The sequence below is a fragment of the Galeopterus variegatus genome, unplaced genomic scaffold (assembly GCF_000696425.1).
Source record: "Galeopterus variegatus unplaced genomic scaffold, G_variegatus-3.0.2 Scaffold2283, whole genome shotgun sequence".
NCBI classification, from domain to species: Eukaryota; Metazoa; Chordata; class Mammalia; order Dermoptera; family Cynocephalidae; genus Galeopterus; species Galeopterus variegatus.
In genome coordinates, this window is record NW_007728394.1 from 184,129 (window position 1) to 199,722 (window position 15,594).

General features: G+C 38.3%; 1 protein-coding gene across 1 annotated transcript in view; it reads right to left on the reverse strand.

The window, feature by feature from the left end:
• RALGAPA2 (Ral GTPase activating protein, alpha subunit 2 (catalytic)) overlaps window positions 1-15,594 on the reverse strand; it is a 238,163-nt gene that overhangs the window by 143,952 nt on the left and 78,617 nt on the right. Inside the window, exon 16 of the mRNA XM_008581155.1 lies at window positions 2,453-2,578. Coding sequence (XP_008579377.1) covers window positions 2,453-2,578 — 126 coding nt within the window. The remainder of the gene's footprint in view (window positions 1-2,452; window positions 2,579-15,594) is intronic.

Consider the following 15,594-nt stretch of genomic DNA (forward strand, 5'->3'; position numbering starts at 1 on the left):
GAAACTTTTTACCCTTTGACCAATATCACCCCATTTACTCCACCTCCCCAGCCCCTGTTAACCACCATTCTACTCTCTGCTTTGAGGAGTTGAATTTTTTTTAGATTCCACATATAAATGAGACCATGCAGTATTTCTTTTTCTGTGCCTGGCTTATTTCACTTAGCATAATGGCCTCCAGGTTCATCCATGTCGCAAATGACAGAATATCCTTCTTTTTGAAGGTTGAATGATATTCCATTGTGTATATGCATTTTCTTTATCCAGTCATCTGTTGATAAACACTTAGGTTGATTCCATATCTTGGCTACTGTAAATAGTGCTGCGATGAACATGGGAGTACAGATCTCTCTTCAACATAACCGATTTCAATTCCTTTGAATGCGTACCCAAAAGTGGGACTGCTGGATCATTTAACAGTTATATCTTTAATTTTTTTGAGAAACTTCCATACTGTTTTCCATAATGGCTGTATCAATTAATATTCCCAACAACAGTGTACAAGGGTTCTCTTTCTTCCACATTCTTCCCAACACTTGTTATTTTCTGTCTTTTTGATTCTAATAGTTGTGAGATGACATCTTGTGTTAATTTTAATTTGCATTTCCCTGGTGATTAGTGATGTTGAGCATTTTTTCATATACTTGTTCGCTAATTTTATGTCTGAAAGGCTACTTCAATAGCTCATCTAACCAAAAGATAAATTTTCACAGAGAATGACCACAGTGTGTGATATTATCTCTAGAAGGGGCTTCATCACTTTTACAGGACACTCTTGTAGCAAGAAATAAAAATTTTAATAAAAAAAGTATCATTTCCCTTTCTATATTTTGTAATTTTTTCAATGTTGATTTGAATAGTTATAAATAAATTTGAGGTTGGCCCGGTGGCGCACTGGAGAGTGCGCCGCTTGGGAGTGTGGCGGCGCTCCCGCCGAGGGTTCGGATCCCATGTGGAGACCGGTTCCCGCTCACTGGCTGAGCGCGGTGCGGGCGCAACACCGAGGGTTGCGATCCCGTTGCCGATCCCCGGTACGGGCGCAAGACCGAGGGTTGCGATCCCGTTACCAGTCAGTAAAAAAGACAAAAAGGAAAAAATAAAATAAATAAATAAATAAATTTGAAGGTTCTTTGAGACTGATTATCCTAAAATGTTTTCCAGAAATAATGAAGTACGAAAAGTTGTCACATTCTTTACAAGAAAAATAGCTGAATAAATTCAACATTTTGCTTCTTCCTTTTTTTCTTTTACTTTCCTTTTTTTTCCTTTTGCTCCTGCCTCTTTTCCCTTCTCTTGGTTTTCTCATTTATCCTCATAAGAAAAAGTTAGTACATGAAATTACTAGCATGAAATACCAGCTATACAAAGTGTTAAAAAAAATTCAATTTAAAACCTAGGGCTTGGGCCGGCCCGTGGCTCACTCGGGAGAGTGTGGTGCTGATAACACCAAGGCCCCAGGTTCGGATCCCATATAGGGATGGCCGGTTAGCTCACAGGGTGAGCGTGGTGCTGACAACACCAAGTCAAGGGTTAAGATCCCCTTACCAGTCATCTTTTAAAAAATAAAAAAAAATAAAAAAAAATAAAACCTAGGGCTTGGAGTTTTGAATTCACCCTGCATAGAATAAATAAGTAAATGAAAAGTAACCATGTATCAAATAAAATTTAGGTTGCTGGATAGTCATATTGACTTCAATATATATCCCTGGCAAATAATAAAACTAATTTTATTTATACCATTTGAAGGGGAAAAAAATGATTCTGAATAGATGACAATTGTACAGAGCTCACATGGGAAAGGCCCTTTAAATTTAAATGTATAAGAGTATTCTCTCAAAAGATATTAAGACACTGTGCCTTAATAGTGGAGGTAAATGAAGAGATTGCAAAGAAATTCTTTTTTGTAGTCCTTAATGTTCATTTAGTCACTTGCTTCTAATTTTTTGGCACAAGAATTCTGCCAGAGTTTTCTGGCACAATAATAAGAAAATATATATTCATTTCGGTTAAAATTTTAGTGTTCTAACATTTGAACAAAATACTTTCTATGAGACTTGTAATAACCAAGACTTAATTTAAAAAACAAACCTTACTGCTAATGTATACCTTAAATTCTTTCTTTTCTTCAGACATTCATGTCTTTAACACCATTTACTAGAAAATGCTAATAAGATTCTAAGAGACAAGTCCTGCTTCTGACTGTGTAAATGTGCTGAAATATTAGTAAGGATATGATTTCTCACACTTTGGCCTTTTGATGAAACGCCTTTCCAATACCAGTGTGTCATCTTATCCTACAATTTCACACATCAGCTGCCGGGGTATCTACCCTGAGAGCCCAGTTTCACATTGCACTAATGAGTCGACACCTGTTAAGAGTGGAGAAATCTGAACCTTGTTAGCGATTGTGAAGCCTCCTGGGAGTGTGGATGCTGAGCATTGTCACACTCACCGCCATGTCTGCACTGAGGACCCTGGCAGCAGCTGTGATGAAGTCTCCCACCAGCATTGAGAAGCCAGGTAAACCCAGGGAGAAAAAGCGAGGTGGACAGTGTCTTATAATGGTATTTAAGACATCCTAAAAGGGAAGAGAAGAAAACACAACTGTAATTTTCAAGAACAAAATTCCCAAGTAGTCAGTTTGTGTATACATATGATCACTGTATAATAATGTAAGAGTACACAGATCACAGAAATTTTTGAACTCTAAGGGCAACTATACCCATTTCATAGGCAGGAGAATGGAAACACCAAACTGTAAGATGACTTGTCCAAAATCAAAATTGGGGCTTTGGGACTAGACATTTCTTCTGTCTTCCACCTAGAGGTAGGCTGTTTGGGCAAGCTACAGGAGTGCTAAGGTAGATATACAGATAAAACCTTCAAACATCTATCACTAAAACAAAAAATACGTTCAGTCTTTAGCTTTAAATTTTCAAAAGTTAAACTTACTATTACATTAAAAAAATCTTAAAGTAGACAAAAAGATGTAAATTTTCACTCTTCAGGTAATTTTATGCGCTAAGAAAATGGAATGCATGGAGTGCTAAGGTAATGCAGTGATCAATAATATGCTAAGGCCAGGGAGTTATCGTGGTTCCAAGTACATGTGTGATCTCAAGGTGCAAGTACAGAGTGCAGCAGCAGCACACTTCTGCACAGTATGCGACAAGATGACTATTACCTGCCCCAGCCACCTGTGTTCCTGTCTCAATGGCCTCTCACCCCCCAGCTCTGAATGGGGTGAGGCAGTCAGCCCATTCCTGCCTGTGGCAGATCAGGGGTCCACCATCAGACAGCATTTATGCCATCCATGCCAGTCCACCTCTGAAGCCATCTGTGTGAGTGTGTGAGCGTGCAAGGGGGATAGTAAAAAAACCATAAAACTTCTTTCATGCACTTTCTGGCCGTGCACATTAACCAAACATACTGAAGTACTACAGTTATGTGACTTGTAGTTATACCACCTATAGTAAGTCTCAATATGAGTAAAAAGCAAAATACAAAAAAAAATCTGGTTTCTTTTCTTAGATTTCAGTGTGACTATTGGAAAAACCCTTTAAAATAATCCTGATTTAATTCAATTAAATTAAAGCAAAGAAGTAGCAACAAGCTAAATTCTAACATGTTAACTTAAGTCCTTCATAATAAAAATAACCCCATTTAATAACTTATCTTCTTAAAAGGGAATTTGTATGTGTTCACAAAACATTTTTTCCTGCGTATTTTTTCCTTACAAAGTGGACTCATTTAGTCTCTACAAATCACACTATTTACCCCCTTAAAATCTTAAAATATACTTTATACTTTAAAGTATATAAAATATACTTCATACATTATACTGTACAATGCCTAACCTATTAGTGCTCACATATGGTAAATAGTTAGCAAGTACTAATTCAGAGTGTTAGTGTTTCAGCAGACTTTTTCCTTTACCAAAAATAATTGGATAGATAGAAAAATAAAAGGAAGGAAGGAAGAAAGGAAAGAAAACCCTGAACCATGCTTCTTCTAAGTTAATGTTTAAACCTTCTTTAATCACGTCCTTTGATACACTTTAGGGTCCATATCAGCCAAGGCAAACATTCTAAGGGGCTGAGCAGATGGATGCTGTAGTTTAGAAAGTGTGTGGTAAACTCATGCTCCAGGAGTGGAACAAAAGATCCACCTTTTTCATAATTAGGCCTCTGATTAATGCCCTGGGCTCCTCACCACACACCTGTAATTACTCACAGAGGTGCACATTATGCTGGGCCTTGTCTCAGAATATCAGGCATCGAGCTATCCAGCAGCAGATGGAAGCACATTTCTGTTGACATATGCTGCAATGAAAGGATTCGTGCAAACCTGGCTAGCAAGGTAGCAGAATGCTACACATTTGAAGATTAATAATGCAAACAACCATGATGTTAACTTTGTTATGTTTGTGTTAATTCCATCTGTTGAGATGAGGAACTAAACCTTGAAGTCTGTGGGTTTTAAGAATCTTTAGCACATACTTAAATCAAATAAACCACTTTTACCACTGGAATTTAGGGTTTTAATTTAAGAATGCTTCTCTGGGACAAGTTCATGAGAATTATGAGCTAAATCCTTTAACAAGCTAAAGCCAGAATTTGTAAATGGAATCCATTTTGCTTTGTACGATTCATATATGTGAAGCCAATGATCTGTAACATGAGGCATTCAGAAAAAATTACTAAGTTGCTATTGATGATAAAGATAGCAGATATGCATGTAGCTGAGATAAAGTCATATGGCTCCCCCACACCCTGGACCTTGGCCAGTCACTTCAACAGAATCTGTTTCTGTGGGCAAGAAGATCAGAAAGAGAGGGCAAAATAACAGATGGCCAGCCTACCCTACTCTGCCACCCACGTAAGACAGCGCCCCGAGGAGAAGTAGGGCCTGTGTCGCAGTTGCCAAAGGCAGCACTGGGGTAGGTTAATGTGGGGGTTAAAGAGGGAACTATATGACCAGTCAGCCAAATTACGGCCATATGCCTGCTTATTTTGCTTATCCACAATGAAATGGAACAACTCAAAGATTACATCCTTGTGATAACATTTTAAAATTAGGAACAACCACATGGTACTCAGAAGAGAACACTGCATATTCCCAATAGAGGGACATCCACAAAATGCTCCTGTCATTTCTAACTCACAGTAGAATCCTTTCACCTTCCCCCTGATACATTAAGATCACAGCTATAACTGGCATCTTTGGAAAAACAAAATAAAAATCTTGAGACTCACATTGAATATGAACATTATTTGCCTAATAGGTTTTTCAAAGTGAATCACTTTTTTAAAACTTAAATAAATAAAATTACTCTAAAAAAACCTAGCATCTTGGGCACAAATAGAAAATAACCCTTAAATCAATACAATGACAGTAAACCAAAGCTATTGAATTTTTGCTAAAAATATCACTGTCTGATGGAGACTCTGAGTCTGAGACCAGCTCTCCTGCTTGCAGTATTGGTGGTATGAGAGAAGTTCTTCTACCAACTCTAACTGGTCTACCTAGGGTGTCACAAGGACTGGCAGAGACGAGGAGAGAGGCCATCATTCCCACTGTGTGATTCAATGCTGTTCAGTGCTGCCTCCTCTACGACCACGAGTGGGAAACGCCCCTATACTCAAACTCTGGGGTGGTGAAAAGAATTCTAGAACTGGGACCACGAGGCCTGGGTTCAAAGCCTTGTTTATGTGACGGTGGGCAGATCATGTCCTGCCTAGAGCTTCATGTTTTTCTTCCATAAAATGGGATGACATCCCCTTAAAAAGTTGTATCTAATGAGATAGTAGATGTAAACACATGCATTTGTAAACTGAAAAGGGCCCTACAGAAGTAAACAGAGTAGAAAGTAAAAAAATTTTTTTTCAAAAAGGGAAGGACTCTGGGGGCTGGCCGGTTAGCTCAGTTGGTTAGAGTGGGTGTTATAACACCAAGGTTAAGTGTTCGGATTCCCTACTGCCAGCTGCCAAAAAAAAAAAAGGAAGGACTCTGAAGGGTTTTACTTTGTAGAATTTACTTTATAGGTTTATATAAAGCATAATTCAGTGAACTATTATTTTGCTCATCGACAGAAAACATATTTTAAAACATTTTAAAGGTGGCACAAACAAGCTTCTTGGACTGCACATTATCCCAGAAATTAAAAAGCTCTAGAAATTAGTGATCTCTCAACATCATTAACAAAGCATAACAACGATTAGCCATGGTGTATATAATTTATAAGGCAAATAAAGAAACAAAACAGGATAATGATCATTTTAGATTTTCTAGTTTTAATCTTCTAAGGGTTTCTAGAATTTAACTCAAACAAGTGAGTCTGTGTAGCAAGAATTAGTTTCTTTTCCACACTTGAGACAATAAGCTCAATGATGAATGGAGTCTAAAGTAGAAATTAAGTTTATTCTTGAAAGCTGACCAGTATGAAGCATAGACAAAACCCTTTCACATGCCTTTATTCAAAGGAAATAAAATTCATCCTGCAAAATGTTCTAATATAGTGAATAGCCCCCCAAAGTGGCATTTTTCTCTAGTTTGGTTAAAAGTCCATGTGCATGCCACATATCAAGTATATAAAGCTACATTGTCAGATGACAATTGTGAATTTGCAGCTTATCAAAAGATTCAGGCTTATGAGAAAGTAACTGGTGAGAACATCTGTCTCTTATCACTGATCTTGCAAAAAATCAGGTAATTCAAATAGAGGCGTGTTGTTTCCTCTCTTCCAAAGCACAGTTCTATAAACACAAACTGCATTCAGCCTGGTAAATGAATCGCTTTAATTGAATGCTATGTACACAGTAACTGGAAAAACCATAAGTGATAAGAAAAACATATGGTGATGGCAACAGAAATTGGTTTATTCATTTTGCATAGTGTTGCTTCTTTAGTTCTCTTATAATTGACCTTCAGAATGATAAATGTGTAAAATAATTTTGTTTATTATGGCTCCAAACCTTCCAACAATTACACAAAATGAAAATTTTAAAGGAAGGATTCATTCTGGAAGCATTTCCATTGTTTACATAATTGCACAGCTATAATTTAGTGCTCGTGTTGTTATGGAAAATAAAAAAAGGGCCATTACAGGCCATTTCAATTCAAAATATTGCACAGTGGTGTCAAAATGGGGTAAAATGTTCACTTTAAAGCAGTTTAAAATGGATTAACCCTGTAAACAAAAACATTTCAATATAGTATTCCACGAAATACAAATGTTCAAGAACTAGCCATCCTTCAAACCATATTAGAAATGTTGCAACTGTACTTTCACACCAGTTACTTATACACTATTCACTTAATATTTGCTCACGGCCCAGCAGATGATGGCTGTAACACAATAGCTGGCCATCTGTCTCCCTGCCTTTCCTTCCCGCGGACTTGTGCCTGCTTCTCAAGAGCAAACAGATCCGGTTATTCCACCTAAAGTCACTCAGTCCCTCCAGGAGGCCAAATAGAATCGTCAAGAAATAAAATCTGTGTATGCAAAATCATTCAACTCCTCATTTAACTTTTTACTTTAAGAAAACTAAAACAATACACAGATGATTTCATCACTATTTTTCAGAGATGCCTTTCTTTTATCTAGGAAATTTTATAGAAAGCTCTTTTTTTTTTTGGCAAAGGAGGGAATATAGGGATCTGGTCATCTTGGTAATCTGGTTAAGAAAAAGATTTTTGTTCCACATTTGGATAATTAATTATTTAAAAATTTGAATGCAGAGGAGTACTTTTAACACTAAACCTGGATGTAATTTAAACTTTAACAATTAAAAAGGCAGCCACAATTCTGTAGTACTTTGAGGAAGTATTTGTAAATATCAATTATAGCACAATGGGCAAAGCTCAGAAATGCTGAGTGACAAGAAAACTTTAGTTACCAGAAGAACAGATCTGAAGAGGCCTCAAGGTTCCAAGGCCTGCTCCTCTCACTTCTGCTAGTGGGTCTTTGTTACTTCAGCTCTGCACAAGGCCATCCTCTATACATTACAACCTGCTACCTGGCCTCTGATGATAAAAAATAATGCCTTTATCATTATGGCCCTCAAAAAAAAGCATAGCAGAGCATAACAGTATTGCCCTTCCCCAAAAATCACTGGAAATAAAAAGATAGCAGGACAAAGCTGAAAATTACTTTCACAATCTGGGCCAAAGAATAAGTGGTACATGCTATGCATTATCTGTTCAAATGGCCACGTGTGGTGTAATCTGTTTGGAAAAAAAGCAGAGATTTTTACAAGTGCTGGACAAAATGTGACTTCTTTGCGTTTTACCAAGGACAGGAGAAATATGACAGGACAGAGTAATTGGGTTCTGTGGCTGGGGAATCAAAATCGCTTAGAGCTGTTTCTCACCAGGAGAACTGTTATGGAGAAGACTCCGAGTTTCCTTGGCAGCAGCGTGCAAAAGAGAAAGGGAGGGAGAAAAGTGAAACAAACTTCTGACAGCCAGGGGAGCTGCTCTGACCATCTGCACGGCATCAGGCTTTAACAGCAACACGACCAGTGGGATGATGGCAGAGAAAGTCACTGCAACCCTCAAACCGAAAAGAGAGCCTTGAATATTTTTTATGATTGTTTTACAACTGTGAAGAAAAACTCTGCTGGCCTTTAAACTGATGAAGACTGCCTGACAGTCGTGGTTCAGGAAAAGGGGGACTGGATGGATGGATGGATGGATTTACTTATTTATTTTAAGAAACACTGTATATAAATTTTGTTTTATACTGGAGTTGATAAGTCACTAGCCTGTCTTATCTGCTTTTTATTGTTTGTAACACGCTTATTGAGATATAATTCATATATAATAAGATCCACCCTACAAAATATACAAAATAGTAATTTTTAGTACATTCACAGAATTGTGCAACCATTGTCGCTATCTGAGAACATTTTCACTACCCCAAAATGCAACTCTATGCCCATTAGCAGTCACTCCCCGTTTCCCCTCCAACCCAGTACCTGGAAACCACTAATCTACTTTCTCTGTCTATGGATTTGCCTGGACACATCAGAATATGGAATCATACGTGTGGTATTTTGTATCTGACTTTTTTCACTTAATATAATGTGTTTGCAGTTCACCCATGTTGCAGCATGTGTCAGCACTTTATTCCTTTTTTATGACAGAACAATGTTCCATTGTATTGATATTCCACATTTTGTTTATCTTTTCATCAGCTGACATATATTTGAGTTGTTTCCACCTTTTGGTGATTGTGAATAGTGCTGTTATGAAAATCTGTGTTCAAGTGTTCATCTGTATATCGGTTGTCAATTCTTTTGGGTATATACTTAATAGTGGAATTCCTGGTTCTATACTAATTCTGTTTAAATTTTGAGGACCTGCCAAACTGTTTCCCATAGCAGTTACATCATTTTACACTCTCAGCAGCAACATACAAGGATTCCAATTTTTCTACTTCTTTGACATTTGCTATTTTCCATTTAAAAAAAATTATTATAGCCATCCTAGTGAGTATGAAGTGGCATCTTATAATTTTGATGTGCATTTCCCTGGTGACTAATGGTATTGAGCATCTTTTCATGTGCCTGTTGGCCATTTTGATATCTTTGGAGAAATTTAAATCTATTTAAGTCCTTCACCCTTTTTTTATTTTGGCTGTTTGTCTTTTGGTTGTTGAGTTGTAAGACATCTTTACATATTCTGGGCACTCGGCCCTTATCAGATATATGACTTATAAATATTTTCTACCATTTTACGGGTCTTTTCACTAGTTTGATAGCATCTTTTGACATGCAAAGGATTTTAATTTTGATTAAGGACAATTTATCAATTTTTTTGTTTTGTTGCTTGTGTTTTTGGTGTCACATCTAAGAATCCACTGTCAAATCCAAGGTCATTTAGATCTACTTCTTTTCTTCTAAGAGTTTTATACTTTTAGCTCTTATATTTAGGTCTTTGATCCATTTTGAGTTCATTTCTGTATATGGTGTGAGGTAGGAGTCTAACTTCATCCTTTTGTGGATATCCAGTTGTCCCTACCAGTTGTTGGAGAGACTATTCTTTCCCTACTGACTTGTCTTTGCACCCTTGTTGAAAATCAGTTGATCACAGACATAGGAATTTATTTCTGGACTCTCAATTCTATTCCATTGATCTGTATGTCTAAACTCTTACCAGTACCACACTTTTTTGATTACTGTAGATTTGTATAAGCTTTAAAATAAGGAACTGTAAGTTCTCTAACTTTGTTGCTCTTTTTCAATAATGTTTTGGCTACTCCGAATTCCCTGCAATTCCATATGAATTTCAGGATCAGCGTTTACATTTCTGGAAAAATGGCTACTGGATTTTAATTGTGGGATTGCATTGAATCTATAGATCAGTTTGGGGAGTATTGTGATCTTAACAAAAGTTAAGTCTTCCAATTCAGGTATATGGGATATTTTCCCACTTAATTAGGTGGTTTTTAATTTCCTGTAGCAACATTTATAGTTTTCAGTGTATATATCTTACATGACCTTGGTTAAATTTATTCTTCAGTATTTTATTCTTTTTGATGCTATTGTGAATGGAATTGTTTTCTTAAACTCATTTTCAAATTGCCCTTTGTTGATGTATTTTTTATTGACTTTTGTATATTGATTCATTTATTAATTCTAATATTTTGTTTTTTAGAGTGTGTGTACTCCTTAGGATTTTCTAAATACAAGATTATATCATCTATAAATATAGATAGCTTTCCTTTTTTGTTCCTGTCTGGGTAACTTTTATTTCATTTTCTTACCTAATTGCCCCAGGTAGAATCTCCAGTACACTGCTGAATAGAAGTGGTGAGAACAGACATCCTGTCTTATTCCTGATCTTAGGGAGAATGTGAGAGTTCAAAATGGAAATGCCTGTTATTTCTTTGATGGGAAGAAAGCCAGAGCCTATGATGTGGCATTCAAATCCAGAGCAACCTTTTCTCAAAATACTTTTGGAGAGCAGCATTTTAGTGTTTTCTGCAAGGTTGCTAAAGGTACTGCGAGATCAGAGCATCCAAGAAAGAACTTACCCTGTCACATGAATCAAGTCATTCCCTCAGCCCCGAATCCTCAGCTACGCGAACAAAACATTACGTACTTTTCTCTGACCAATACAACACCTGCTTGCAGCCCACAGATCATGAGGGGTTGCTGCCTTTCACGTGTGCTTCCTATAATGGGCATTTCACAGCTCATTGGGGAGACTGACAGGGAGATGGCAAACCCATTAGGAAATTCTGGCACATTTATAATTCCATAAAATGAGGTAAACTCTTGGAGGGTCATGGAGAGAAATGACTTACCAGCTGTACCAACAATGCCTTGAAGACGCCACGGCCTGACTATGTAATGACTGTCTTAGTCGTGACCCTGATAAGCCTCAAATCCACAACATTACAGTTTGTACAACAGTCTAGCTTAATGAGGTTGGTGCAGATGCTTGAGAGCAGTTATTAAATCCTCACAATGAAGCCTTAGCAAAGGAGGGCTTCAACAAGTTGCTGTCAGCAGTGGCGACAGTGAAAGCGACTGGGCTGCACTGGACTCACATATTTGTAAAGTGTTCAATGAGCACTGGACACTGATGCAGCACTCCAAAAGAAGACCAGACTTGATGGCCAAAGCCAAGGAACAAGTCTATGCAGAAAGGCATTTATGCATCACCAAGGAAGTTATTAGGGGCTGGAGAGGGGTAAGTTGGGTTGGGGTTGGAGGATACTAAAATCTGCTTTTCCTGAGGTAACCAGATGCTTGTTTCAGAAGAGGCTAAACTGAATTAGGTCTCTCTGCTTGTTTCCTTCACCCCCCTCCTCTACAGCTTTATAATGGTCTCTGGCAGAAGCAAAAGTAAAGAGATACTGCCACCACAGGTAACAGAATGGGTAAGAATGCACCTACAGTGCTTAATCATGTAAGTAATATCATTAAGGTAGGAACTGCCAAAATGAGTAAAAATACACACACACATAACTAATGCAGGTACTACAGAGACAGAGAGCTATACTATTCCCAGGTTTTCTGTTCATTCTGTCTCAGGAATGCATAAGCAAGAAATATATTCTTTTTATAATATTAAAAACAAATTATTGGATAAAACCATCAGCTTAACTGAGTCAGGTGCTGCCCAATGCCATGGCTGCAAGGGTGTAGTGAAAATTTAATCAACCCTGCCAATGATGTCAAACAAAATAATCATCTCATTCTAATGCTGGAATCCTCACTGGGACCCAATTGCACACTGTGTTACCCTAGAACAAAGTATAGAAATTCAGCAGGAAAAACACATCTCTACTGAATTTGGGCATCAAGGGTATTTACTTTGTTCCTTTGGTATCACACAAACTTAGAAAAGAAAGAGATCCAAAAGACCATCATTCAATCTTTTCATTTTAAAGACATGGAGAAGGACATCAATCAAGATCAGAAACTGCAGTTAGCCGCAGTTTTGAAACAAACCCAAGCATGCTCCTCTTCCTTACAGCAATATAAGACATAAATTCAGGGTCAATGAAGCACCATTTGACATTTATATAATGGGTCTCATAGAGTACAGCACCATTTTGAGGACGTTACTTAGCTCTAAAATGTGAATTGTGCTTTCCTCTCACTCTGCCTAATAACCACTTAAAAATGCAAACAATACTTTTTTAAGCTACACTTTCACATGAAGTCAGTGAGTCACTGCTGCACCTTAAAATGTGCTTCCAGGGCCGGCCCGGTGGCGCACTGGAGAGTGCGCCGTTTAGGAGCGCAGCGGCGCTCCCGCCGAGGGTTCGGATCCCATGTGGAGACCAGTTCCTGCTCACTGGCTGAGCATGGTGCGGGCGCAACACCGAGGGCTGCGATCCCGTTGCCGGTCCCCGGTACGGGCGTGACACCAAGGGTTGCGATCCCGTTACCGGTCAGTAAAAAAGGGAAAAAAAAAAAATGTGCTTCCAAAATGTACATATAACTCTTACTCTCGTGGAAACATTATCAAATGAGGGAATTGGCCCATAAAATGCTATCTTCAAAATAAAAATAGGCCTCCCACCAAAGCATTCTTCTTAGGAAACTACTGGGGAGAAAACACAGATGTGCAAGGGGCAGCAAGGCGGAGTGCATTAGAAGGAACCTACTGAAAAATAATCCAAGAAATTTACCATTCCAAAAGAAACCAAGATTCCTATTTTTCCCTTAAAATGCACACTGGAGAAACACAGCAGTTATGGCTTCTGACTCATTTATCTGTGGCCTCAACTCTGTGAAAAGACTTAGGGCTTCTGATGCCATCAAAAACTAGTGTCACATGCATGTAAACATGTTTCCTTCTCACATGCTGAAATCAGGAAACGTGGCTCACAGGTTTGGATGAAAGTCAGCCTGCACTGGGTTTTGTGGGGCTGTTTCCCATTCTATGCCCCAAAAACAGATAGAACAGGAAAAACTATTTCTGTTGGTGCTTCTCATGTCTTCTGGTGTGTTATCACATCAGAAAAGAAATAAACTTTAGAAAGTGATTATTCATTCTTTTCATGCTCTCTAGTTTTCTTATAAGTAAAATTATTCCACCTGCACATAGCAGCAAAATCGAAGCTCTGAACATTTCTGCGTTCTGTAAAAAAACAAACCGGGCAATCCTGCAGGCACTCAATTACAGGAGTCCACAGACTACCCCACAAGTGTGGGTGGAGTCCTTGATGAGTTATGCAGAGCAGTCACAACAGGTAATGTTTTTACTTTCTACTTAAGCAACAGAATTACAACCTCTTTTTTTTGGGGGGGGGGGGACTTAATTTTTGTTGGGACAAAGAGTTCTCAAGAATGGCTGAAATTTGAGAGAAAAACCCCAAGGAAGCCATCTCTATCAACCTGCTTATGGAGAAACCTCAGGCCAGATCCACTAACAAAGCAGACAAACCTGAGACTTCCCTGAACACCCATCGTATGAGGGAGGGCCCACCACACTCGAATCCTGGAGGAAAATGAAGGAGAACACCTGTTAAAGATGGAGGCACTCTTGCTGTCCAGGATGTAGACTGTCAGCAGTAATGCAAAAAGACTGGGTCAGCAAAAATTCGCAAGGCTTAACCACAAACCACAGACTTCCTATTGAGTTACCTAGAAGACAGGGAGGTAGGGGAGGAGTTTACAGCTGGCTAAAACATATATAAGACATGTTTTTATCCAATAAATTTGCTTAGTGTGTGCGCTAAGCCCCAGAACTTTGTGTCAGGTCTGTGGTTGACCACCTCCCCAGGCAGCAGCCCCTAGAGTTCAAGGCGTGCTTTGAGCAAGTCACCTTACTGCACTCTTTTGGCAGGGCTGTGTGCAGCCCTGCTCCCTGAGGGACTCCTGGCAGAGGCTATGCATAGTCCTGCCTCCTGAGACACCCAAGACCAAGAGAAAGGTGCAGAATCCCACCACAGCGGGAGGAAGATGGGACCAGTCAGCCTCTTAAGAGTCAAAAATGGCTCATCACTTCAAATTATAGGAACACGTTTTCCATCTGGGTTTTTTATTTGCACGTAATGAGATTCATTTTCTGGGGATCAAAAAAGTACTTTCTCTTTCTTTTTTTAAAGATAATTTATTATACATACATGTGGGGTACAATGTTCATTTTCAATAATTGTGTACAGTGTGTGATGGTTAGATCAGGATAGTTAGCTTACAAATAAAGGTGCTTTAAGGAAGATGTTGGAGGGAATGAGGAAGAGAAAGAGTGCTTTAAAGATAAGATTCCAGGAAAAGATACCACTAATTTGCTATCTGACCTTGGAGAAATACTTTACCTCCCGGACAGCAATTTCATCATCTGTAAAATGGAAATGAAAACGTAACATACTCAAAGTGCTTTCATAAAACAAAAGAGATCATATCTGAAAGCATTCTGTAAATTCCAAAGCCTCAAACATTATTCCTTTTATTAAACTGTAGCAGAATTTATAATCATAGGCTTATTAAAATATTAATTTACAAGATCACTTGAAAAATAAGACTTGAAGCAGACTTGATTTAAAATCCATTCATTAAAAAAAAGTCTGAAATGAAAGCCAAATCATTCTCATAATTTCGTACAAAAACATTTAATAATAAGTTGACAAATTTCTTGAGTGCCAACTGGATTGAAAGTACCACGTCAGCTGCTGTGAGGGTCTGAGGCAGAATGAAGCATGGCCCCTGCTTCCAGTGATGACCTCTAAGAGGTAGGGGACAGCTAACCATAGCTGAGAGTGAAGCCAGGCCAGGGCTTCTGCCCTTGGACAGCCAGTACACCATGGCAACCATGGGAGGAAAGCAAATGGCCTCACAGGCACTAGGTCTTGATGAAAGACCTACTCCACACAAGTTCAACTAACACTCCAATACAGGAACAAATGGTAGGTATTTTATTTTAGTGTCTCATTACTAGAAGGTTCTCTTTTGCTAAAATTTCTATAGCCTGCAAATACCTACCAAAGAATATTTTTCCATGAGCGAACAAAAGAAAAACTGTTGTTTATTGTATGTTTAGAAAACAATGCTCCTTCTAAAATGTGTTCCAGTAAACAGCATTAATTGCTGAACAATCTGCAATTACCACGCTACCACTTATTGTTATGCA